This window comes from Cydia pomonella, unplaced genomic scaffold (genome assembly GCF_033807575.1).
Source record: "Cydia pomonella isolate Wapato2018A unplaced genomic scaffold, ilCydPomo1 PGA_scaffold_46, whole genome shotgun sequence".
In the NCBI taxonomy this organism is placed as follows: domain Eukaryota; kingdom Metazoa; phylum Arthropoda; class Insecta; order Lepidoptera; family Tortricidae; genus Cydia; species Cydia pomonella.
The window spans coordinates 234,313-258,306 of NW_026907879.1; the positions used below are offsets into that span (position 1 = coordinate 234,313).

A 23,994-nucleotide genomic window follows, 5' to 3' on the forward strand; every position below is an offset into this window, starting at 1 on the left:
TGATGTGAGTACAGTGTCCAACCTGGACACCCGTGACCTATCACAGGTAGGAGTGTCCCACCCGCCCCCCGACATCAAGGACCTCAAGATACGCAAGCAGGAGGACAGCTGGGACTGGCTGAACAACTAGATCTGATGTGAGTACAGTGTCCAACCTGGACACCCGTGACCTATCACAGGTAGGAGTGTCCCACCCGCCCCCCGACATCAAGGACCTCAAGATACGCAAGCAGGAGGACAGCTGGGACTGGCTGAACAACTAGATCTGATGTGAGTACAGTGTCCAACCTGGACACCCGTGACCTATCACAGGTAGGAGTGTCCCACCCGCCCCCCGACATCAAGGACCTCAAGATACGCAAGCAGGAGGACAGCTGGGACTGGCTGAACAACTAGATCTGATGTGAGTACAGTGTCCAACCTGGACACCCGTGACCTATCACAGGTAGGAGTGTCCCACCCGCCCCCCGACATCAAGGACCTCAAGATACGCAAGCAGGAGGACAGCTGGGACTGGCTGAACAACTAGATCTGATGTGAGTACAGTGTCCAACCTGGACACCCGTGACCTATCACAGGTAGGAGTGTCCCACCCGCCCCCCGACATCAAGGACCTCAAGATACGCAAGCAGGAGGACAGCTGGGACTGGCTGAACAACTAGATCTGATGTGAGTACAGTGTCCAACCTGGACACCCGTGACCTATCACAGGTAGGAGTGTCCCACCCGCCCCCCGACATCAAGGACCTCAAGATACGCAAGCAGGAGGACAGCTGGGACTGGCTGAACAACTAGATCTGATGTGAGTACAGTGTCCAACCTGGACACCCGTGACCTATCACAGGTAGGAGTGTCCCACCCGCCCCCCGACATCAAGGACCTCAAGATACGCAAGCAGGAGGACAGCTGGGACTGGCTGAACAACTAGATCTGATGTGAGTACAGTGTCCAACCTGGACACCCGTGACCTATCACAGGTAGGAGTGTCCCACCCGCCCCCCGACATCAAGGACCTCAAGATACGCAAGCAGGAGGACAGCTGGGACTGGCTGAACAACTAGATCTGATGTGAGTACAGTGTCCAACCTGGACACCCGTGACCTATCACAGGTAGGAGTGTCCCACCCGCCCCCCGACATCAAGGACCTCAAGATACGCAAGCAGGAGGACAGCTGGGACTGGCTGAACAACTAGATCTGATGTGAGTACAGTGTCCAACCTGGACACCCGTGACCTATCACAGGTAGGAGTGTCCCACCCGCCCCCCGACATCAAGGACCTCAAGATACGCAAGCAGGAGGACAGCTGGGACTGGCTGAACAACTAGATCTGATGTGAGTACAGTGTCCAACCTGGACACCCGTGACCTATCACAGGTAGGAGTGTCCCACCCGCCCCCCGACATCAAGGACCTCAAGATACGCAAGCAGGAGGACAGCTGGGACTGGCTGAACAACTAGATCTGATGTGAGTACAGTGTCCAACCTGGACACCCGTGACCTATCACAGGTAGGAGTGTCCCACCCGCCCCCCGACATCAAGGACCTCAAGATACGCAAGCAGGAGGACAGCTGGGACTGGCTGAACAACTAGATCTGATGTGAGTACAGTGTCCAACCTGGACACCCGTGACCTATCACAGGTAGGAGTGTCCCACCCGCCCCCCGACATCAAGGACCTCAAGATACGCAAGCAGGAGGACAGCTGGGACTGGCTGAACAACTAGATCTGATGTGAGTACAGTGTCCAACCTGGACACCCGTGACCTATCACAGGTAGGAGTGTCCCACCCGCCCCCCGACATCAAGGACCTCAAGATACGCAAGCAGGAGGACAGCTGGGACTGGCTGAACAACTAGATCTGATGTGAGTACAGTGTCCAACCTGGACACCCGTGACCTATCACAGGTAGGAGTGTCCCACCCGCCCCCCCGACATCAAGGACCTCAAGATACGCAAGCAGGAGGACAGCTGGGACTGGCTGAACAACTAGATCTGATGTGAGTACAGTGTCCAACCTGGACACCCGTGACCTATCACAGGTAGGAGTGTCCCACCCGCCCCCCCGACATCAAGGACCTCAAGATACGCAAGCAGGAGGACAGCTGGGACTGGCTGAACAACTAGATCTGATGTGAGTACAGTGTCCAACCTGGACACCCGTGACCTATCACAGGTAGGAGTGTCCCACCCCCCCCCCCACATCAAGGACCTCAAGATACGCAAGCAGGAGGACAGCTGGGACTGGCTGAACAACTAGATCTGATGTGAGTACAGTGTCCAACCTGGACACCCGTGACCTATCACAGGTAGGAGTGTCCCACCCGCCCCCCGACATCAAGGACCTCAAGATACGCAAGCAGGAGGACAGCTGGGACTGGCTGAACAACTAGATCTGATGTGAGTACAGTGTCCAACCTGGACGCCTGTGACCTATCACATGTGCCAGGTCTAGAGGCCTTAGACCGGAAGGCCAGGAACAGGCCACCATTCTTCATTGACGGTCTCATCGGAAGATCAGCACCGGAAGACGCTAGCAACATGCCATTATTTCGTGGCAATTTTATCTTTCATAGTTTTTTATACATGTAGATTATCTCGTTTGTCATATTTGTATTCTATTTCATTCGATGAATGTGCCACGATATAGTTTCGCCACTGCATAGATTACCTTTACTAAAAGATATAAGACAACTCGCGCTCACCACACATAGGCGCTTCCGTACTCATTTAATAAATCTAGGTGTCTAGGTTAGGAGACTTGGGTATTTTTCTAGTGCTGTTTTGTTTCATGACTAGTGATCGGAACTATGGGAGTAAAACTTTAACAAAACTTATCAAGCGGACGTAAAAAGAGTGCTTATAGCCTTAAAAATATTCGAATATCTATGAATGTAAATATTTTTATGGCTGTAAGTACTATACTATTCCTATCCTATGAATATTTTTAGGGCTGTATGCACTATTTTATGTCCGCTTAACAAGTTTTGTTAAAGTTTTACTCCCATAGTTCCGATCACTGTTCATGACATTGGAAATTAAAATAAATATCATCCACATTTAAAGTCTCTATAATAATAATATTAATTAAAAGCTTAAAATTCTCTAAGCATTTATAACACTTGCACCAACAGAAATATAAGTAGCACTTTTTTCCCACAGAAAGACAAACACCGATGGAACCAGATGGCCAAATGATCATGAGATTAGATTATTTCCACTCTCCCTGCACCCTGCTAGGTCCACATATTTAATATTACCCCATAGTGTCCCTGCCAACATAAGTGTACCTTGACACCATTACCCCATAGTACTACGCCGTAATGGATCAAGCCATGAAAATACCCGTAATACTTTACATTTACCGTGGAAAATTTCATGGTGAAACTTTAGAAAACTATGTTGCTGATGAAAAAAAATCTGTCCGTTCGTTTATGGTGCATGCTTTCAAATGTTGATGTGTATAGCTGTTATTGAAAGATATATTATGTATAGTATAAGTTTTCTCGTAAATGTAATGTTGAGATAAGACGTTATTTACATTATGCCATTTTATATTTTGTTCTGAATGCAAAAATAATATTTTATTTGTGAAAAATATATTTCAGTTGAATTTTAAAATTATTTTCAAGCTCAATAATATACACACTATATCTTAGATCATTTTAAACTTGATTTGTTAAAACTAGGTTTTTTGGCGTGAGCATTTAAAACACGATATATTCCATTATTGTTGTGTAATTATTATAAAATTAAAATAGTTATTATAATTATGTATGTTTAACACATTCACTGCCGGGAACCCACCTGGTGGGCGCTCGTGAACTTTGTTCAGATGCCGGACAACCCGCTGGGCGGGTTGTTTTGTACGCAGCTATAGACCGCCGGTTTCTGGGGTAGTGCGCCGTCTTTTGTCTGGCAGTGAATGTTTAAGTTAACTGAATCAACTTAGAAAATAATATTTTTTTGGTGGCGTCATGTTAAAATAGTACATTACGATACAAGTGCGAAAAATAGGAAATTCGAAACAAGTGGCGATAAATTAAAACACGACCGAAGGGAGTGTTTTAAATCGACGCGAGTTGCGAATTACCTATTCGCACATGTAACGTACAACGTTTTACAGTACATATGGCCGTTTAAATGTTCGACACAGTAACGTAATATGCTAATTTTCGCACTAGTGCGATAAAGTAGCACCATATGTACTGTAAACTATAATTTATTTCTTCTCTTCGTAACCGCGCACTTTATGCGGACAATCATCATTTTATGAACAGTGTATATACTTAAACCTTTTATCTATATCAATTACTAGGTAAAATGTTATTTATATTTCAATTTAACCATTGTATACCTTTTAAGTTATATGTCAAATAAATAACCAAATCTGTCATAATTGTTTACATTATTTTTAACTTCTATTGGGAGCGTGCACGACTGTCACGCAACCTAGTGTCCGCAATTCTAGGGGAAAACGTCAATTCACTACATCTTATAAAACTACTCCAAAACTAAAAACTACTGAACGGATTTTCATACGACTTTCATCTATCAATAGAGTGATTCTTGAGGAAGGCTTAAGTATATAACTTGTTAAGGTTTTGTGTAAATTGTTTGAAATATAACGATGTTGTCGGAAAAAATCACACTGGCTAGGAGCTTTAATCGAAAACGCTGCCTAATCCGTTTGAGCTATAACAACACAATGTATGGTGGGGTTGTTTCTCATTCATAGGTCTACAAAAAAGTCCGCGATGTGAAATGTCTATCTTTTAAGGATAACTTACTACCTCTATATCCATTCTTAACTTCTAGAAAAAGATCACTTAATATGTGGCATTTTCAAAGCTATTTACATGGATACATTATTAACAATTATCAAAATAAATACGTTAGTTATATTAAGCATTTCATACAGATTACAATGGTCCCTTACACCATACAATTTAAATGAATATTTCAGGAGTAATCGTAAATCAAAGTTTCATTTCGAGCCATATAATTGTACGAAATGTTAAAGACGCTATCCGCAGTTAGTTCAAATTTTTACCACCTTATGCGCTGGGATCGCTTTACCTACCCCCACCACGCACTTCGCACGGTCCCAATTGAACCTCACATAAAACCTGTGATGCTCGCTTTCAAGTAACCTTCGAATCAAATCTGAATAATTTTGATTACTTTAACAGTCAGTTGATTATGCATGTATTGTATGTGTTAGGCTTGTTACCACTGAGACAAGAAGCATTCGTAAAGCCGGCTCAGGACCGCTTCGGCCTCAGTTTCATTTCGTCAACTTCTTAAGTAGTTCTCATTCGCATTTGGTCTACTGTTCCGATTCGCCAGCATTCCTATATCGTCACTTTCTTATCTCGCCCGCTTTCTTACGTGGGCCACTGTAGTAACTTGGTTATATTCCTACAGTGCCGATTCGTCAACACTCCTAATTCGTCCATAGTGCTTACTCGTCAACATTCCTATTTAGACCACAGTGCCAACTCGTCAACTACATAGCATAATAGTTAGGCTTGGGACTTTTGGATGCTCGCTATGGTTTTAGAATCGATGGTTTTATTTTTATGGTTTTATCCTAGGTCGATAAAAGAACGCGGACGAGTTGGCACTTTGGTCGAAATAGGAACGTAGACAAAAATGGTATATTGACGATATCAGATATTGGACGAGTTGGCACTATGGTCAAAATAGGAATTTAGACAAAATGGGGTATTGACGATATAAGAAAGTGGACGAGTTAGGAAGGTTACGAATTAGGAATTGTAGGGTGACGACATAACACTGCGGACGATTTATGGAGATGACGAAATGAAACTGGGGCCGAAGCGTTCCTGAGCCGTAAAGCCAATAGACAATAATATTATGCGTGTCTTTGGTGGTAAGTTTTTATGAAATGTTAGGAAAATTATGTCCGCGGCCCATATATGCGGGGCGACATATTAGCTAATTTTTAATTTAATTATATTATTTTAAGTATTAACTAAAATTGGTAAATGTCATTACATATGGCTGGTAAAATAGTTTTTTATTTATACGCGTAATTTATGGTTAGTTAAGTAATGGTTTAAGAGAATGGCAAGTAGCCATTTATTTACGCTCTACAGTTACTCTATATGTACACAATAGGGAATATTACGCGAAACTCTGCTTAGGGGGCGCCACTACCACAATCCATCACAATCTGAGGGTCTATAGGGACCGTGCGCGTTGGAGGGTCTGCCATCTTGTGGTCTGAATCGGAACCATAAACAGGCACATTTACACGTCAAGTGTTTTCTTGTGCATAGTAGGTTCTGCCATCTTGTGGGCTACATCGGAACAAAAAACATCACATTTACGCCTCGCGCCAAAAATCTGACGGCTCCTGTGCTGCCTCCTATAGTTCATGCACGCTCCCTATCGCAAAACATGAAACACGAAATTTCGTTATCTAACCTCTCTATCACTTGCATATTCGAGCGATAAAGAGGCAGATAACATAATTTTGTAAACAAACCGCCTTGATGCATCAATGTCATATTTTATTATCTGTGAAAACTTGTCAAAAAACCGTTGGCATAGTACGTATAAGTTACTCTATGGTTTACGATTGCTAGTGCTGCACTCTGGCGGCAGAACATTGCAGTAATACTCCCTATTGTATGTTACTTTAAGGCGTGGTGTACATACAGTAAAATGCGGTATTTTGAAACCGTTTTTACAGACTTGCATTGCACAAGGATTTCATCGATTATTTTATTACGTTGCTGCAAATAAACCTTTTCTTGTTAGTAAAAAGACGTACAGTCAGTTGCAGAGATGTGACTACTACTATAGTCTGTATCTTTAGGTATTTAAAAAAAGGTAAACAAAATCTACCCTCAAATGGCTCCTTAAGGCAGCTGAGGGTAGATGAAAACATTACATGATCAAATAATGTAGGTTTAAAATCAGGTCGTTCAGTGACAGATCCAGGCGGTTTTGTATTTGGTTGGTTAACCAATAAATATTAAAACTACCCGAAAATGTACAAATTGTTTGTTTACCTTTTTTTAAATACCTAAAGATACAGACTATAACTACTAACAAGAAAAGGTTTTTTTGCAGCAACTCAAAAACTGCTGGACCTATCATGTTCGCAATAGTTTTCATTTAAAGTATTTACGTATCTTTTGTTTCGCGATATCTTCATATTTTTTGGACCCGTGATTCAAAAGTTAGCATGTACAATGTTACTTTATCAAAAAATGATTTTTGAGATCCATATTCGTTTTGAAAGACGTATCCAACGATACCCCACCCTAATGGGTCAAAGAAAATCGAATCGAATAGTCGCCGTGTGGACGTAGCCGTCGGTAAAATAAATGTAAACAATGTGTTTTTACATTTTCGGGTTCTTGAAACATTCATCAGTTAACCAACCAAATAGAAAACTGCCTGGATCTGTTCCTTCATCGTTCTGGCTTTAACCTATTTAATTTAATCGTGTAATGTTTTCATCTACCCTCAAATGGCTAATTATTCAATCTCGTTTTAGATTCTTTACTAGGGCGAAGTAATAGCAAATATTACAAAACTAAATTACTACTAACAGATTAATCTAATCATCCCGATATATTTCTGTTAACAAAATAGAGTTTAAAGAATTGACTTGAAGAATTTTCTTGCCCAATAAAGTACCTAATTGTGGTTTGTTTACTTTTAAATATCTAAAGATACAGCCTTATTTGCTTCACGCGTCGAATGATCACTGACTGTTCCTCCAAGTCGCTTTTGGGTGGGCTTAATTTATAAAAATATGTATTGAAGAAATACTCAGCATCATTGGCCTCGCGAGGTACCTACCTATAAACTTGTTTTTATATTTGGTTGGTTAACCAATAAATGTTATATCTACCTGAAAATGTACAAATTGTTTGTTTTCTTTTATTGAAATACATAAAGATACAGAGTATAGTTCGTAGTGCCCCTTATGGTTAAATTAAAGTTTCGTATACTAAACTATAATTGCGTACTTTTCATGTGTCCCAACTCAACTATAAAATTTATTTCGATACACTGTACAAAAAAACTAAATTAAAACTGAACTATAAATATATACCCATAGTACGGGGGACAGGCGGGCGGGGGCACGCGCTTTTATGTCTTTTTTTCTAAGTAGATACTGACCAATTTCAAACCTGAGTCTGGGGCGTGGCTCCACGCGCTTCCCTCTCCACACTTCGGTACACTGCTTGACAACTCGACGCGGATTGCAGTTGCTCTTCGCCTGGGCTGTGCTGTGTGTGAACCCCACGCACGGCACTATGGTGGAGAGCAGCGGTCATCACGCGTTGTTGTCGATGTGCGGGGAGGTTCCCACGGCACCACGCGCTTAAGAGGCTGTCAACACCCAATGTCCTTGAAATTGATGTTACTTAAACAGTTTTTTAAGAAAGATTATTTGTTTTAGTCAAATAAGAAAAATATATATTCATATTAATTATATTTCAAAGACCGTGGTCGTACCCGATACACGATTGAACGAAATCGGCTCGATAGAAAATAATTGCAAAGATTGGTCTTAAAATCACAATTAAACGGTTTTATGTCTTTATTGTTTTGACTTATGGGTCTGCAATTAAAATAACAATTTCAAAACATTTATATCTAAACCTTGGTCGAGTTAAATATTACACTAATAATCCACTTTTTTTTATTTAAATATTTTTCTTATTATTCCCTTGCCCAGGCCCAGTAACATGCGACAGTGCTATCTCATTTACTCCGATACAAATAGACAGTGTGCGCGCTTTAGGTATTGACAGCCTCTTAATGATATAGGAGGGCGCTGGCTTCTGCGAATATCCCGTGCGTGCTGGAGCCTCCTGGTCTCAGTCGCTCTGACGGGAAAAGGCCTGATGGGTTGACTTTGGTTCCCTGGGATAGGACAAAATTAAAAAAAATATATATATTTCCATTTTACGCTGCAGCCACAGGATATTCCTTTTACAGTAAAGGTTTAAAATCTTAATGTTAAAGCCTAAGATTAACGATGGTCTCCACACTAGGCAAAGCCTGTATCGTGGTTACCGTGGTTACAAACATTTTTTTTTTGTTACATGCATGTTTTATTTTTTTAGATCCATTTAAATTGCTTGAGCATAAAGGTGCACAAGTTAAGTGCTTAGTTTGGGACGCGACGTGTGTCTGCCTTCGCGTCGCATATTGGCCGTACCGTGAGCGGCAGGGGCAGCGGCTGAGTTGGCTGCGGTGCGCAATGGGGAGAAATGCGAAGTTCTTGCGAACTATTTGTTTGTCCATCTTGCAGAGGAAACCACCGGTTGCTGGTGTGCAGGCCAAGGCCTTTTTCTGGGAAGTGGGGAGACGGATGCGGGAGAGGTTTGGACCCTCGTTCTGGGACCTTCTTGATCCAAAGGTTATCCATCGCCGTTCAACGTGGCGACGCGCGAGTGTCATGGGTACCTTTTCATCGGGGGGGTTTGCGGGGGTAGTCAAGCTGTCGGTATTTAGGTCAGAAGTAATTTAGGACTATGTTTTGTTTATCTGTATATTTGTTGTATTTTTGTAAAATGTTTTATTTTATTTTACATTTTTTAAATTGGTATTGTATTTTATTGTAGCTTAGATAAGGATAATTTATTTTGTAAAACAATATTGATTTCTGTTATTCCTATAAGTTTTTAATTTCCATTCCTTATTTAGGTTTTATAGTAAAAAAAAAATATTTTCGATGAACACAGTTACTATTTTTTTAACACGTTTTTAGTATTTCATTATACCAAACTTCACAACATTAATGTAAATTTAAAACTTAATCATAATTTACAGTGTATATACGTTATTATTATTATTTATTTTAAAATGAACTTATGTACAAAGTATTTATTTGTATAATTCGTGTATTTTTATCATAATACAGGTAGGTAGTATAAGTATATTTTATTTTCCAGATAAGCGTTGGTAACCAGTCGCTTTTCTATGAAGGAAAACATCGTGAGGAAACCGGACAATAAGGCCCGTTCGCCGCTGGTTTGGAAGGTCAGATGGCAGTCGGGAGTGTATAGATCTGTTGCCCAAAATCGTTAATTCCGCGTAGCAAATTTTCCATTCGCATTTTTCCCATCCGAATGAGTATAGATCTGTTGCCCAAAATCGTTAATTCCGCGTAGCAAATTTTCCATTCGCATTTTCCCCATCCGAATGAGTATAGATCTGTTGCCCAAAATCGTTAATTCCGCGTAGCAAATTTTCTCCTTATGGTCGTAGAACGCCTGCTCGACTAACCAAGTTTTTAATTTGTGTTTAAATACTGCTACGCTTTTAGTAACTACTATTGAATCGGCGACTCCGTGATCCGGTGACCTAAGTGTTTGAATCTTTGAACTCTGTTTAGTGAGGAAGCGTCCAGCATTACTGGTGAAACATAGTCATAAGTTTTATGACTATGTTCTATGTTGTATGATGAATGTTGATTGAAGGTTGTCTGGAAGAGATCGCTGTTTAGCGATAAGTCCGCCTGTTGCTACCTACATATTTATTCCTTTACATACTTTGTACCATTTTTTTTGTAGTGTGCAATAAAGCATTTTATTATTATTATTCCCTTTATTTTTGGTCTTAGGTTATTATTATTATTATTATGATGGTACAAAATGATGGTAAATACTAGTTTTAGGGCTCCTCTACACGATGGCCCAGCGTAGGCCAGTCCAAGGGACGCAGCTATGCGGTGAAATGAGATAGCAATATCACTTGCTCCCTCTAACGCATAAATGCGTCCCTAGGACTGGCCTACGCTGGGCCATCATGTAGAGGAGCCATTACAGGATTTGTCTATACCATCCCATTACTGGTGCCTGTTCCATTAGAGGGGTGTTTACTATAAGCATGCTTATGTATAATGTTGTGTGAAATATATAGATATATTCGGGGATCTCGGAATCGGTGAACTCGATGTATTTGCTATAAGGGGGTTTTCGGGGACGTAAAATTGATCGAGGTCTTATCTCTGGGGAAACGCGCATTGAGTTTTTTATATGTTTTCCGAGCTCTCCCAGTACCCCTAGTGTAAATAAATTCCATTTCGAAACGTGACGTACGCGTTTGCGTTTAGTCTCATTTTGTATTGGATTTAGAAAGAGCGCGCCAAGCGGGACGTTTTGGAAACTCAAAATCCTATACAAAATGAGACTTAACGCAAACGCGTTCGTCACGTTATGATGTCGATGAAAGTTACACTAGGGGTACTGCTACCTACTTTCTAGCAATACGTGTATAATATACAATTATTATTAATTTGCAATAGACAAATATGAAACAAAGAGGTGGTCTGTCACATATACTTTTTAAAACTATATTACCATAGATAATGGCTAACCGGAAAAAAAATACTTCCTTTTTAAAAAATCTTTAATTTGTATGGAATGAAAATGTTCTTTAAAATATGCGTAAAACGTCCTTAGCCCACGCCGACGTTTTCAAAGTTAAAATCTATTTTTTAATAAGTAAATTTAATAATAAAGTAAATGTTTTCCCGCCAAACTTTGTCTATGGAAACATAGTTTAAAATATATTCGATATGCCACCTCATTGTTTCATATTTGTTGCAAAACTTATCTAATGACCTACGTATTATTCCTTCATTTCAGTCTATCAACAGCTAATAGTTCTAATTGAAATACTTGTATCTTAGTCAATGTCTGATTTGAATAAGATGTTAATGTAGCCATGATTGAATAAAATAGTTTGTGAATGTGGCGTTTCATTTGGTTCTCTCCTACCTGTATGATTCTCTTATCCGTCCACATACATCTCTATACTTTATTATCATTAAATATTATAAAATATAGACATGTATGTTTTATTATTAAATATAGACATGTTGCCGTGGACACCCGGTCCGCAGGTGGCGGCGGTAATCGGCGGTAAAATTAAGTTTGACGACCTGTCTGGCCTAGTGGGTAGTGACTCTGCCTATAAAGCCGATGGTCCCGGGTACATGTCCTGGTAAGGGCATTTATTTGTGTGATGACCACGGATATTTGTTCCTGAGTCATGGGTGTTTTCTATGTATTTAAGTAGTTATTCGACGACCGGTTTGGCCTAGTGGGTAGTGACCCTGCCTACGAAGCAGATAGTCCCGGGTTCAAATCCTGGTAAGGGCATGTATTTGTGTGATGAGCACGGATATTTGTTCCTGAGTCATGGGTGTTTTCTATGTATTTAAGTAGTTATATATTATATATATAGTTGTCTAGGTACCCACAACACAAGCCTTATTGAGCTTACTGTGGGACTTAGTCAATTTGTGTAATAATTTACAGCCACTACAACAATAAACATCACATTTACGCCTCGCGCCAAAAATCTGACGGCTCCTGTGCTGCCTCCTACAGTTCATGCACGCTCCCTATCGATAGGCGTTTTCTATCACTCACTGTCACTTTGGCTAAGCTGCCTGTTATGGAAGGTGGAGGTAAGTAATACAATCTCCATGTACCAAAGTGTCCGTCAAAAATCCTTAAATAGGTGGCGCTACAATACCTAGAATATTTGAAGAAAAAATTTAAATCTTAGACATCGCACTTCACTCCGTCAATAACCCTAGATTCTTAGCTACTCTAGCGAGATTTGGAACTATTATTTATAGCTGACAGCTGGACACTTGCAACAGTTCTGCCTATGGAGATTGTATTCCTTACCCCCACTACTACATTACATTTCCTTACAGAAAACAGCAGCCAAATAACACTAGACCCTACTCATCGTGTTGTGTTCCTGCTGGTGAGTAAGGTTGCCAGAGCTCAACGGGGGGGGGGGGGGGGGGGGGGGGGTTTAGGGTTGGCAACGCGCATGTAACTCCTCTGGAGTGGCAGGCGTACATGGGCTGCTTACCATCAGGCGGGCCGTATGCTTGTTTGCCACCGACGTAGTATAAAAAAAAAACTAGTACCTGTATTCCATACTGCCTGTCACAGATTGCAGAGCCAATACTTAAACCAAAGAGAATTGATTGTAATAGAGGGGTAGTTAAAGAAATATACGTGGCCCTTAGTTTGTCATCTAAAACAGATGGCGCTGTACTGCGCCATCTCTTTTGCGGTCACTGAATCGTCAAACGTCAACTTTGGACAATCGATTACCGCAATGTATGGAGCTGTAGCGCCATCTCTGCCAAATTCGAAGCACGAGAAATTATCTTAGATTTTACACATCTTAATCTATGTACCTTTGCTCAAAGGAACTTAATCCTTACGGGGTATAAATAAAAGCTTGTAAAAAGTTTTATTATTTTATTAATATTATTATGCATCTTCCTCGCGTTGTCCCGGCATTTTTGCCACGGCTCTTGGGAGCCTGGGGTCCGCTTGACAACTAATCCCCAAGATTGGCGTAGTCACTAGTTTTTACGAGAGCGACTGCCATCTAACCTTCCAACCCACAGGGTAAACTAGGCCTTATTGGGATTAGTCCGGTTTCCTCACGATGTTTTCCTTTACAGAAAAGCGACTGGTAAATATCAATAATATTTCGTACATAAGTTCCTAAAAACTCATTGGTGCGAGCCGGGGTTTGAACCCGCGACCGCCGGATTGAAAGTCGCACGCTCTTACCGCTAGGCCACCAGCGTTTTTATTTTATTTTTTAATATTATTGCAACACATAAATAAATACAAATACCACTTAATTCTATTTAAAATATACAACAATGTCAATCAACAGTTTAGTATTCGTTTGATCTAAATTAAGCCGCGTTTTTTACAATCTTTTATCAAAGAGAATGTGAAATAGAGGTGGATTGTCAAAGAAAACTTTGTAGCCCTAGTAAATTTACTGCCATCTTTCGACACATAATTAAAACTTTTAGAACGCCACTCGACTTTGATCCTTATTCTTTCACTGATATGTGTTAAATTTGTTAAATATCAAAAGTGGCGCACTCTAATAGATCAAAGGTATAGCGGCATCGTTTCGAGCGTTGGCTTTAATCATGTGTCAAAAGATGGCAGTAAATTTACTGTGGCTACAAAGTTTTCTTTGACAATCCACCACTATTTCAAATTCTCTTTGCTTCAGAAATGACAAATCGAGCGATATGTCATGCCATTTCGCTGTTTAACGGCTAGTCCCTACATTAAAAACTAAAAATAGTTTTTATTACTGATCATATCATAATATATACTTTACAGTACATATGGGGCTACTTTATAGCACTAGTGCGAGAAGTAGCATATTACGTTACTGTGTCGAACATTTAAAGGGCCATATGTACTGTAAAACGTTGTACGATACATGTGCGAATAGGTAATTCGCAACTCGTGTCGATTTAAAACACTCCCTTCGGTCGTGTTTTAATTTATCGCCGCTCGTTTCGAATTTCCTATTTTTCGCATTTGTATCGTAATGTACTATATTTTATCTAAAATATCTACTAGGAAACCGAAAATTTTAATATATTTGTACATAACGTACAAATAGTCATACATTTGACGTGCCCAACCCCGCAAAAATCGGCAGAATGTTTTGTACAGAAAATTAGAATCCCGGTAAGGGCATTTATTTGTGATGAGCACAGATATTTGTTTATCAGTCATGGATTTTTTCTATGTATTGGGTCATTACCTATGAAATTGGCGCTTTTATTCATAAGTATTAGTCATGTCATAGTTTATTTATTTTAATAGTAACTTCTAAGTATTTTTTAATTCCATTAGTGCGCTACATAACGATTTTACATACAATAATTGGCTACTTTTATTGTTTTATGTATTCAGAATACCGCCCTGAAAACAGCTCTTTTCATGTGCTGCCGGCTCCAGTATTTAAATGACTTATATTTTTCTGACGGGACAGATTTAAAAAAATATATGAGATAGAAAATGTGCCTTAAAAATGTCTCAGATTACTGGCAAAAATTTTTTTGGTTTGAAAATGCCATCACAAAACAATTCGCAAATTTGATTGTATGAAAAATAGAATTTCTTTAAGTTCTCCATACAAAACGACAATTTCATAGGTAATGACCTAATATTTAGGTATTTTTATATTATATATATCGTTGCCTGATGCCCACAACACAAGCCTTCTTGAGCTTACCGAGGGACTTAGTCTATTTGTGTAAGAATGTCCCTATAACATTTATTTATTTATGCCCTTATAAAATTGATTTATTTTGTGATTTGATTTTCATAAACGCTTCATAATGCGGTGTTTTTACTGGACTATAGATCGTGTCACTCACGAAGACGCGTTGCTGGACGCATAATGTCATGTTATTGTAGGTTAGATTTGACAAGTCTGCGCGTCATCGTGTATGACAAGAAATATACCTACTAAAATGGTCCACTGGACCTGGAAAAAAGTCAACTATTTCAAGAACAACGTAATTAGACTTACAGAAGTTGCGAAATCTTTCAAAAAACTCGGAAATATTAGGATATATATTATATATCATAGGAAACTTTCATTTTGGAAACGGAAAATTTCCATCCACATAATACGAAAATACACCGAAAATTTTTCAATGTGAAAAATTGGCATATTTCGATTTCCCAAAATCAGTGCCGGATTAAGACATTTTGGTGCCCTAAGCATTTCTAGACCATGGTGCCCCCTCATCAAGATTACATTGAATTTTATTGGTAAATTGAGTGACGTTTATTGCCGCATTACTGCTGAGAATAGAATTTTCAATGCGTCACATCATTTTATCACGGAAATTGACAGTATTGCAGCAGTATTGTTCCAAGAGTAGGTAAGGTCAAGTGTAAGCAAATTCGAAGACCGTGTTTTGCATAAGTCCGGAGGCCAAGCCAACCATTGTCCAAGTGTAAGCGAAGACGTAAGACATAGGCCGTTCTCCGCAGGGTTTTGCAACCTCTAGAGCTTTCCTGCGAAGCTCATTCATGTGAGGGCAAAGGCCGAGCTTCAGTAGAGGCTTAGCCATTGGCCATTGGTTCTTGTCAGAACCAGTACCAATGGCAACAAATGTCTTAAATAGCAAATTATTGTTTACGAAAACGGGACTTAATAGGGTACGGTTAAAAAATAACCTCTGACCAGACGTTTCAAGGACGGCGTTGTCCCCATGGTCTCGGAGAAGACTGTGTAAAGTCGACATCATTATTTTGACGTTGGAGGTAATTTTAGAACTTAATCAAACGCAATTAAGTCCCGTTTTTTTAAATAATAATGTGTCATAATTAGGCCAATACAATTAGATTTTATCGACTTAAAAATACGTGTAATCCAAGTTTGCTCCATTCCAGGAGGTATGCATAAATGTTTCCTTATTTTCAGTTTTTTTGCTTGTACCTAAATCGAAAACGGTACGGCCGACGGAAAATCTGTTCTAATTACGAGTATTATTAAAATTGATATCTGAGGATCCGAAATGTAATTTAACTATGTTCTTGCAATAAAATATATTGATTGATTGATTTAAGGTAAGTACCTTCGTAGTAAATTGTAAAAAAAGGTCGACATTTTTTATTTTTTATAAAATCATGTTAATGATCCGAAAACGCTTTCTTAACAGTGTCTGATCCACCAAGTGCTATTGTAATTGATAGTGGGTTCCTTCTACATCGAGTGGTTTGGCAATCCAAAGGAAAAAATTATCTCCTAAGGATCCCAAAATGTTTGCACACCTCCTGGGATAGAGCAAACTCGGATTACACGCATTTAGGATCAAATAAATGTATTAAAACAATTTCCAGCTTGCTGGGAATTAATTCCTCAAAACGCTATTTTAGGATCTAATTAAATTGGCCATTTAGGCCATCAGTGTTTTTAAAGGCAACTTCTAAGGCTGAATGCGCGGAGCGTTCGATCGGCGCTTACGGATGAGGCCAAAGGTCGAGCTGGAAGAAAACAAGGCTTGAATTTGACCAATGGCGAGGTATGAATAGCTGGACGTCCGGAGCAGGGATCGGAACCGGTTTTTTGCAAAAAGATCGAAATAACCATATATTTCGGTTTATTTTATACTCTAAATGTAGGACTCAGTTGTGTTTTCAGATAACGACTTCGTATTATTAGATTGCCTAATTAGAAATGAAGTAATTAACAAAGAACGAAAAAATACCGTTTTCGTTCCCATACAAAAAATACCGGTTTCCGATCCCTGGTCCGGAGCCTCCGATCGCGGCGCGTTATCGTATAATAGGTACAACCAATGGCGAAGTGTGAGCAAGGCAGCTCAGCTGCGAAAGAGGACAGCATGGATTTGGATCCGTGGCCAAGCAAAAGTGAGGCAGTTGGCATAAAGTAGAAGGCCTGGCGTCGCATAAGACCTAACGCCGAACTGCAAAGGAGTGGCTTGAAATCGAACCTATGTAATCCTACTGCTCGGCCTTTGGCTTAACTCGAAAGCGCAACTTGATAAGATGCTTTTGTTTTTCGGCCTTCGCAGGGCCCTTTATTACACTTTGACAATTAGGTCGCAGGATCGCGGCTCTGCAGCACTCTGCCTGGCCGATACATCTGGTGTGTAAGAGAGCAAAATACGCTACAAAATCGTCTCTACGTCGAGAAAATCGGGTGGCCACAAGCCCGACGGTAAAATTTTTTGGCCATGAACTTTGATTGCCTCCGCGTAAGGTTGGAGATGTGCTTACGTGTTCTCACTGTCTTACGACCCTTCGTTATTAGATGGGTACTTGCACACGTATAAAAAAGTTTCGTGTACATAAGTACTACACTACGACTGCGATGCTGATGCAGCCTGCGCGTTTTTTTTTCCTAAGATTTTGGTGCCCCCCTAGACGTGGTGCCCTAAGCAAGTGCTTATTTTGCTTAATGGTTAATCCGGCACTGCCCAAAATGTTCAATGTGCTGTTTACAATTTGAGTAACTTTCCGATAGCGCATCTGTAATTAGACTAGTTCGCGTGCGCGCCTGGCAGCTGTTTATTGGTGGAAGTCTAGTTTGGCTACTTGTCCTCGAGTTCCTTGAAGCGCTGTTTGAGCTGCTTGGTGTAGGCGTCGAGGCGGTACGCGCTGGCTTCGAACTTGGATACCTGCGCGTCGATGGCGTCTATCTGCTGCAACAGCGGCCGGATTTGAGTGTTGTCTGAGAAAAGGTAAACATACAATTAAAAAAATATTAGAATATAAATATTTATTTGCCATAATACGTCAATATAGAAAATCGCAGCCAAATAACACTAGACCCTACTCATAGTGTTGTGTTCCTGCTGGTGAGTGAGGTTGCCAGAGCTCAACGAGAGGTGGGAGGGGGTTAGGGTCGGCAACGCGCATGTAACTCCTCTGGAGTTGCAGGCGTACATAGGCTACGGATACTGCTTACCATCAGGCGGGCCGTATGCTTGTTTGCCACAACGCTCAACGCGTAAACGAGCTACGGCTTTGGGGTTCTACAGAACTACTTAACGCATTTTACGGCTTGATCGGAAATTTATAATTCATCTTTAATTCCAAATATATTAACACAGAAATAGATTATTATATCCATTATTTAAATAGAATTTATTATTGGCCCAGTTTTATAATAGTTTTGCAATGATTTTACCACAATCTATCCAAGCTAATCGTTCAATTAACAATATTGATATTGTTATCCAAAACATGGTTGAAGAGACTTACAGATTTCATTATACTCATTAAGCGTTTTGCCCAGGTTCACTGCCAGGTTGCGGAGGTCAGCATACTTAGTTATTGTGAGTCGGTTGATCTGCTCGAGCAGATTATAATGGTCCTGAAATATAATCAAATAGTCAACTTTTCAATAAAAAACAACAATAAACATATTTGACATGTTAAAAGTTTTGATTTTATTCCAGTTTTAGGGTTCCGTACCCAATTACTAAGACTCCGCTGTCCGTCTGTCCGTCTGTCACCAGGCTGTATCTCATGAACCGTGATAGCCAGACAGTTGAAATTTTCACAGATGATGTATTTCTGTTGCCACTATAACAACAAATACTAAAAAGTATGGAACCCTCTGTGTGCGAGTCCGACTCACCTTGTCCGGTTTTTCAACCTATGATTAGCATGGTATGACATATAGCAAGTTTACAGTATTATTTTACCAACCTGTCCCGCAGACATTTCTCCTTGTAGGTAGTCATTGGTGCGCTTGAAGAGCTGCGTGGCGAGCCGGCTGATCACCGGATCGTGCGGGTCCAGCACCTCGAAGCTCGAGCAGCTGGTTGACACCTGTAAATCTGACAAGTTACATGCCTTAGGAAACATCTACCTTTTTACCCTTGAGTCCTATATAAGCAACTAGGCCATAGGAACAGTTTAGCTATGTCAGCTCATATTTAAGCGCGCGTGTACCACGATATGAGCTGACTAGCCAAAAGCTTTATTAGCTTTACGTATCAACGGAACGCCAGTCCCGCCCGAACCATTGTACAGTTCTTTAGCCCTTTTCTACCCTTCGGGTGTAGGCCTCCTTCATTTTATACCACTCGTCACGGTTCTGTGCGACCTGGAGCCACTTCTTCCCCGCAGTCCTTTTGATGTCGTCGTCCCAACGCATCTGGGGTCTACTTTGAGGACGTTTCTCCCCCCACGGTCTCCACTCCAGTAGACGTTTGCTCCACGAATCGGTTTTTCGTGCTATATGACCGGCCCATTCCCACTTCAGTCTGGCTACGCGTTTTACAACATCGGTGACCTTGCTCTTCTATCTCAGCCACTCATTCGTTTTACGGTCTCTCAATGTGATCCCAACTAGTTTTCTCACTAGCGTCCGTTGGACAACGCTTAACTTATGTAGTATGTCCTTGGTGAAGACCCAGGTTTCGGCTCCATAAGTGAGAACTGGCAGGATACATTGGTCAAATATGCGGGCTTTTTGTTCGGCCTTAAATCTCATTTTGAAGGCAAACTCTAAATTCGAATAGGCTGCCCAGGCTAGTCGTACGCGTCTGTTGATCTCATTGGTTTGGTTACTCTTCCCGGTCACTATCTCTTGTCCCAAATATACGTATTTATCGACAGTTTCGATGGCGGTATTGTCAACTGTGATATTCGCCTTGATCGTACAGTTAACTAGTATTATTCAATATACGGAGTCAGATATAAAAGTGATTATTATTCCAACACCAAATAGATCACCTAGCCACTATATATAGCAGCCCGATATACTTCTAAAAGGCAAAAGCGTATTTCTTACACTCACTAGATCAAAAAGTACAACATTTCTTCAAACTAATGTATAATATAATAGTCACCTTTGTTCCGGCCATCTTTCATCCATTTCTCGATGTCTTCGTCTGACATTCTGCTTAGAATTAAAAGTTCTTTTAGTTTTTATAACAAAACTTAATTCCTAGTTCCACAACCAATAAATTATATTTATGAATTGTTGTGTGTTGTGAGTTGTCACATGAGATGTGACAGAATGACATTTCATTTCTATAGACAATATTGGTATTTTTGAAATGTTTCCAGTGTCGCCACATCGTAAAGAATTTTGGACATCCTATTCACTATCCTGCCATTTAACTAAAATTATGCAAGCATTGTGTCTATCTCTCTTTAGTCAATATGTCTGTCCCGCTCTTGTCTTCACATCGAAAATACTGGCATATTTTTTTTTTTTAATAAATTTTCAAATCTCAGCTGTTTAATTTGAATTAGATTCCATATGACCGTCTATTTTGTTTAGTTCGTATTTTGGAGTGAAACCAGAAGGAACCCATAGCAAAAGAATAAGTTTTTTTTAGTTTAAGTTAATAACTAGTAATCACATATAATCAAGAATGCGTGAGTGTATATCTATTCACGGTGGACAGGCCGGCGTTCAAATCGGCAACGCCTGCTGGGAGTTGTACTGCCTAGAGCATGGCATCCAGCCGGACGGGCAGATGCCGTCGGACAAGACCGTGGGCGGCGGTGACGACTCGTTTAATACGTTTTTCAGCGAGACGGGTGCGGGCAAGCACGTGCCGCGTGCCGTGTTCATCGACCTGGAGCCCACGGTGGTGGACGAGGTGCGCACGGGCACGTACCGCCAGCTGTTCCACCCCGAGCAGCTCATCACCGGCAAGGAGGACGCCGCCAACAACTACGCGCGCGGACACTACACCATCGGCAAGGAGATCGTGGACCTAGTGCTTGACAGGGTGCGCAAGCTGGCCGACCAATGCACGGGCCTGCAAGGCTTCCTCATCTTCCACTCGTTCGGCGGCGGCACCGGCTCCGGCTTCGCCTCGCTCCTCATGGAGCGGCTCTCCGTCGACTACGGGAAAAAGTCCAAGCTAGAGTTCGCCATCTACCCCCGCGCCACAGATCTCCACCGCGGTCGTGGAGCCTTACAATTCTATCCTAACCACGCACACGACGCTGGAGCACTCCGACGCCGCCTTCATGGTTGACAACGAAGCTATCTACGACATCTGCAGGAGAAACTTGGATATCGAGCGGCCGACCTACACCAACTTGAACCGCTTGATCGGACAGATCGTATCCTCCATCACTGCCTCGCTACGATTCGACGGCGCGCTAAACGTGGACTTGACCGAGTTCCAGACCAACTTGGTGCCGTATCCTCGTATCCACTTCCCGCTAGTCACGTACGCGCCCGTCATCTCCGCCGAGAAGGCGTACCACGAGCAGCTGTCCGTCGCGGAGATCACCAACGCGTGCTTCGAGCCGGCAAATCAGATGGTGAAATGCGATCCGCGGCACGGGAAGTACATGGCGTGCTGCATGTTGTACCGCGGGGACGTGGTGCCGAAGGACGTAAACGCGGCGATAGGCACGATAAAGACGAAGCGCACAATCCAATTCGTAGATTGGTGCCCGACCGGATTTAAAGTTGGGATCAACTACCAGCCGCCGACAGTTGTTCCGGGCGGGGATCTGGCTAAAGTACAGAGAGCCGTGTGCATGTTGTCTAATACGACAGCCATCGCTGAAGCGTGGTCACGCCTCAACCACAAGTTTGACCTCATGTACGCAAAGCGAGCGTTCGTCCACTGGTACGTAGGTGAAGGTATGGAGGAGGGAGAGTTCTCGGAAGCGCGTGAGGACCTGGCGGCGCTCGAGAAGGACTACGAGGAGGTCGGCATGGACTCCGGGGAAGGCGAGGGCGAAGGCGGCGAGGAATATTAGGAAGGAACAATATATTTTATATTTTATGTTAGGACGTTTTTGGTTCTCTTAGGTCTAAAACTACGTGATTTTACTTTTCATGTGTGCACATATTGACTTTTTGATCTATATTTATTAAATTTGGGCGTTGCTTTTACCTGTACTTGCTAGTTTTGATGATACCCCATGACGAATTAACCTTTTGAATGCCAAGAACACCTAAAGTCGTCGTTACTAGTCGTGCCCACGCCAAGGACTTGTGTCCTTGCTACGTTCGACGTGCTGCCTCTGTCATACTTACGTACGAATTTACAAGTGCGACAGAGGCAATACGTCGAACGTGGTTCGCGGTAGGCCCTCTGTTATGGCGGACGCTGTCAAAGTAACCTTCACTTTCGAGTAAGGTTTACTTGACTTGCGCACGGGACCTCGACGTTTGAGTGATGCTTGTGTTTATTAAAAAGCTAATTAGGGTTCGGCTCGTAACAGCACTTGCCGCCATCGCCAGCGATATCGGGAGATGATTTGCATATGATATGATATGATTTACTTATCTCACAATATACAATTTCATTTAAAACTACGCGTGGTAAATTCTTAGGAATTTAAATTGTGATGGTCAGTTTGTCTTACTTTATATAAATAGGAAAAACATGGAAACGTTGCCGATTTCGCTATCATCCTGGTGATGGTTCCCCGGGAACGACTCAAATCACGTGGCATTTGGTCGTCCTTGGCGTTCAAGGAAGTACCCGCAAGTATAGTATCTAGGTTTGAAAGGATCTAAGTCATATTCATCCGATTCCTTTTTCGTCAGAATAAATTAGCCATTTTTTCGGACGAAAACAGACTTTGTCTCCGCTTTCGTCAACATCTTTTCTAAAAACATTTCCCTCACAACTACACGCGGGGCTCCTATTTCCGGGCGGTTTGCCCGTCGGGCATCTGAAGCTACCTAATGAACCGAACCTACTTACCTACGCTTTTTTCCGTGCAATGTTTTATGAACGTCATACTAAATCAATAGGTAGGTAGGTTAGGTTGCGTTGTTTTATCACAGAGTTCCTAAGGCCACTTCCTGTCTCCATCATCAGATCAGCTCGATGGTAGGGGAAACTGAGGAGGGTTGATCACCCCTTTTGATTTTAGACTAAATTTTTTAAACTATTAGCAGTATTGAAAAGCTTTATAGACCATACGATTCAGAATTTATCTATTTATGAATACTTTGAATTAGAACAGAATTGTGCAACAATTTAGACCATTATTTAAAGAAATGCCATAATGTAGACTTTTACCATGTGTCCCCTGTATAAGGGAGACATGTTTACCCCTGGTTGGGAGCCTTGATCCTGGGGGATCAAGTCTCCCAGGTTCTGGGGACACATGGTAAACAGATTTTTACCGTGTCTCCCCATACCAGATTCTCACAGATTATATAGCCCGAATCGGAACTAGCAATGCATCTAGAATTAGGTAAACACACAAAGAACATACATATACTGTATCTTCCATACTTAGCAGTTATATTTCCGCCAATAAGATGTCTTGATGCGAAAGGGATCAAGTCTCCCATGCTTGGGGACACAAGGTAAATAGATTTTAAGTGACAATGCCATACTTTGAGGGTTGATTTCACGTTAATTTATTGAGTTGATCAACAGGAATTTAATCTATTAAGAAATCAAACACATAATGAACCGTATCTTTCAATTTTTAAGAAGAAACTAGTTATATTTTCGAAAAAAGAACACTAAACTGGTAATCAATTTTACAGTACATATGGTGCTACTTTTCCCCCGTAGAGCGTAAATTAGCACATTATGTAACTATGTCGAAAATTTAAAGGGTTATATGTACTGTAAAACGTTGTAGGATACATGTGCGAATAGGTAATTCGTAACTCGTGCAAAATTTCCTATTTTTC

The 23,994-nt window shown here is 41.2% G+C and overlaps 1 protein-coding gene, 1 long non-coding RNA gene and 1 pseudogene across 2 annotated transcripts; 2 read left to right on the forward strand and 1 right to left on the reverse strand.

Moving 5' to 3' along the window:
* Window positions 1-2,298: 2,298 nt before the first annotated feature.
* On the forward strand, window positions 2,299-4,399 carry LOC133534065 (uncharacterized). Its single transcript, XR_009801969.1, has 2 exons — window positions 2,299-2,400; window positions 3,163-4,399. It is a non-coding gene; the product is annotated as an uncharacterized LOC133534065 (long non-coding RNA).
* A 13,490-nt stretch (window positions 4,400-17,889) lies between these two features.
* LOC133534048 (biogenesis of lysosome-related organelles complex 1 subunit 2-like) lies at window positions 17,890-20,377 on the reverse strand. Its single transcript, XM_061873143.1, has 4 exons — window positions 20,204-20,377; window positions 19,056-19,186; window positions 18,606-18,717; window positions 17,890-18,072 (listed from the first exon to the last, which is right to left on the reverse strand). Exons 1-4 carry the CDS (start codon window positions 20,250-20,252, stop codon window positions 17,933-17,935), a joined length of 432 nt encoding a protein of 143 aa, XP_061729127.1. The 5' UTR covers window positions 20,253-20,377; the 3' UTR covers window positions 17,890-17,932.
* A 258-nt stretch (window positions 20,378-20,635) lies between these two features.
* On the forward strand, window positions 20,636-22,230 carry LOC133534047 (tubulin alpha-1 chain-like; annotated as a pseudogene).
* The last annotated feature ends 1,764 nt before the right edge of the window (window positions 22,231-23,994 follow it).

Excerpts from the sequence above, each read along its gene's own strand:
- LOC133534048 (XM_061873143.1), bottom strand. The coding sequence starts at position 20,252 with ATGTCAGACGAAGACATCGAGAAATGGATGAAAGATGGCCGGAACAAA. Across the intron at positions 19,187-20,203 it reads GAAAGATGGCCGGAACAAAG|ATTTACAGGTGTCAACCAGC; the intron begins GTGACTATTATA and ends GTAACTTGTCAG. Across the intron at positions 18,073-18,605 it reads TAATGAGTATAATGAAATCT|ACAACACTCAAATCCGGCCG; the intron begins GTAAGTCTCTTC and ends ACCTTTTCTCAG.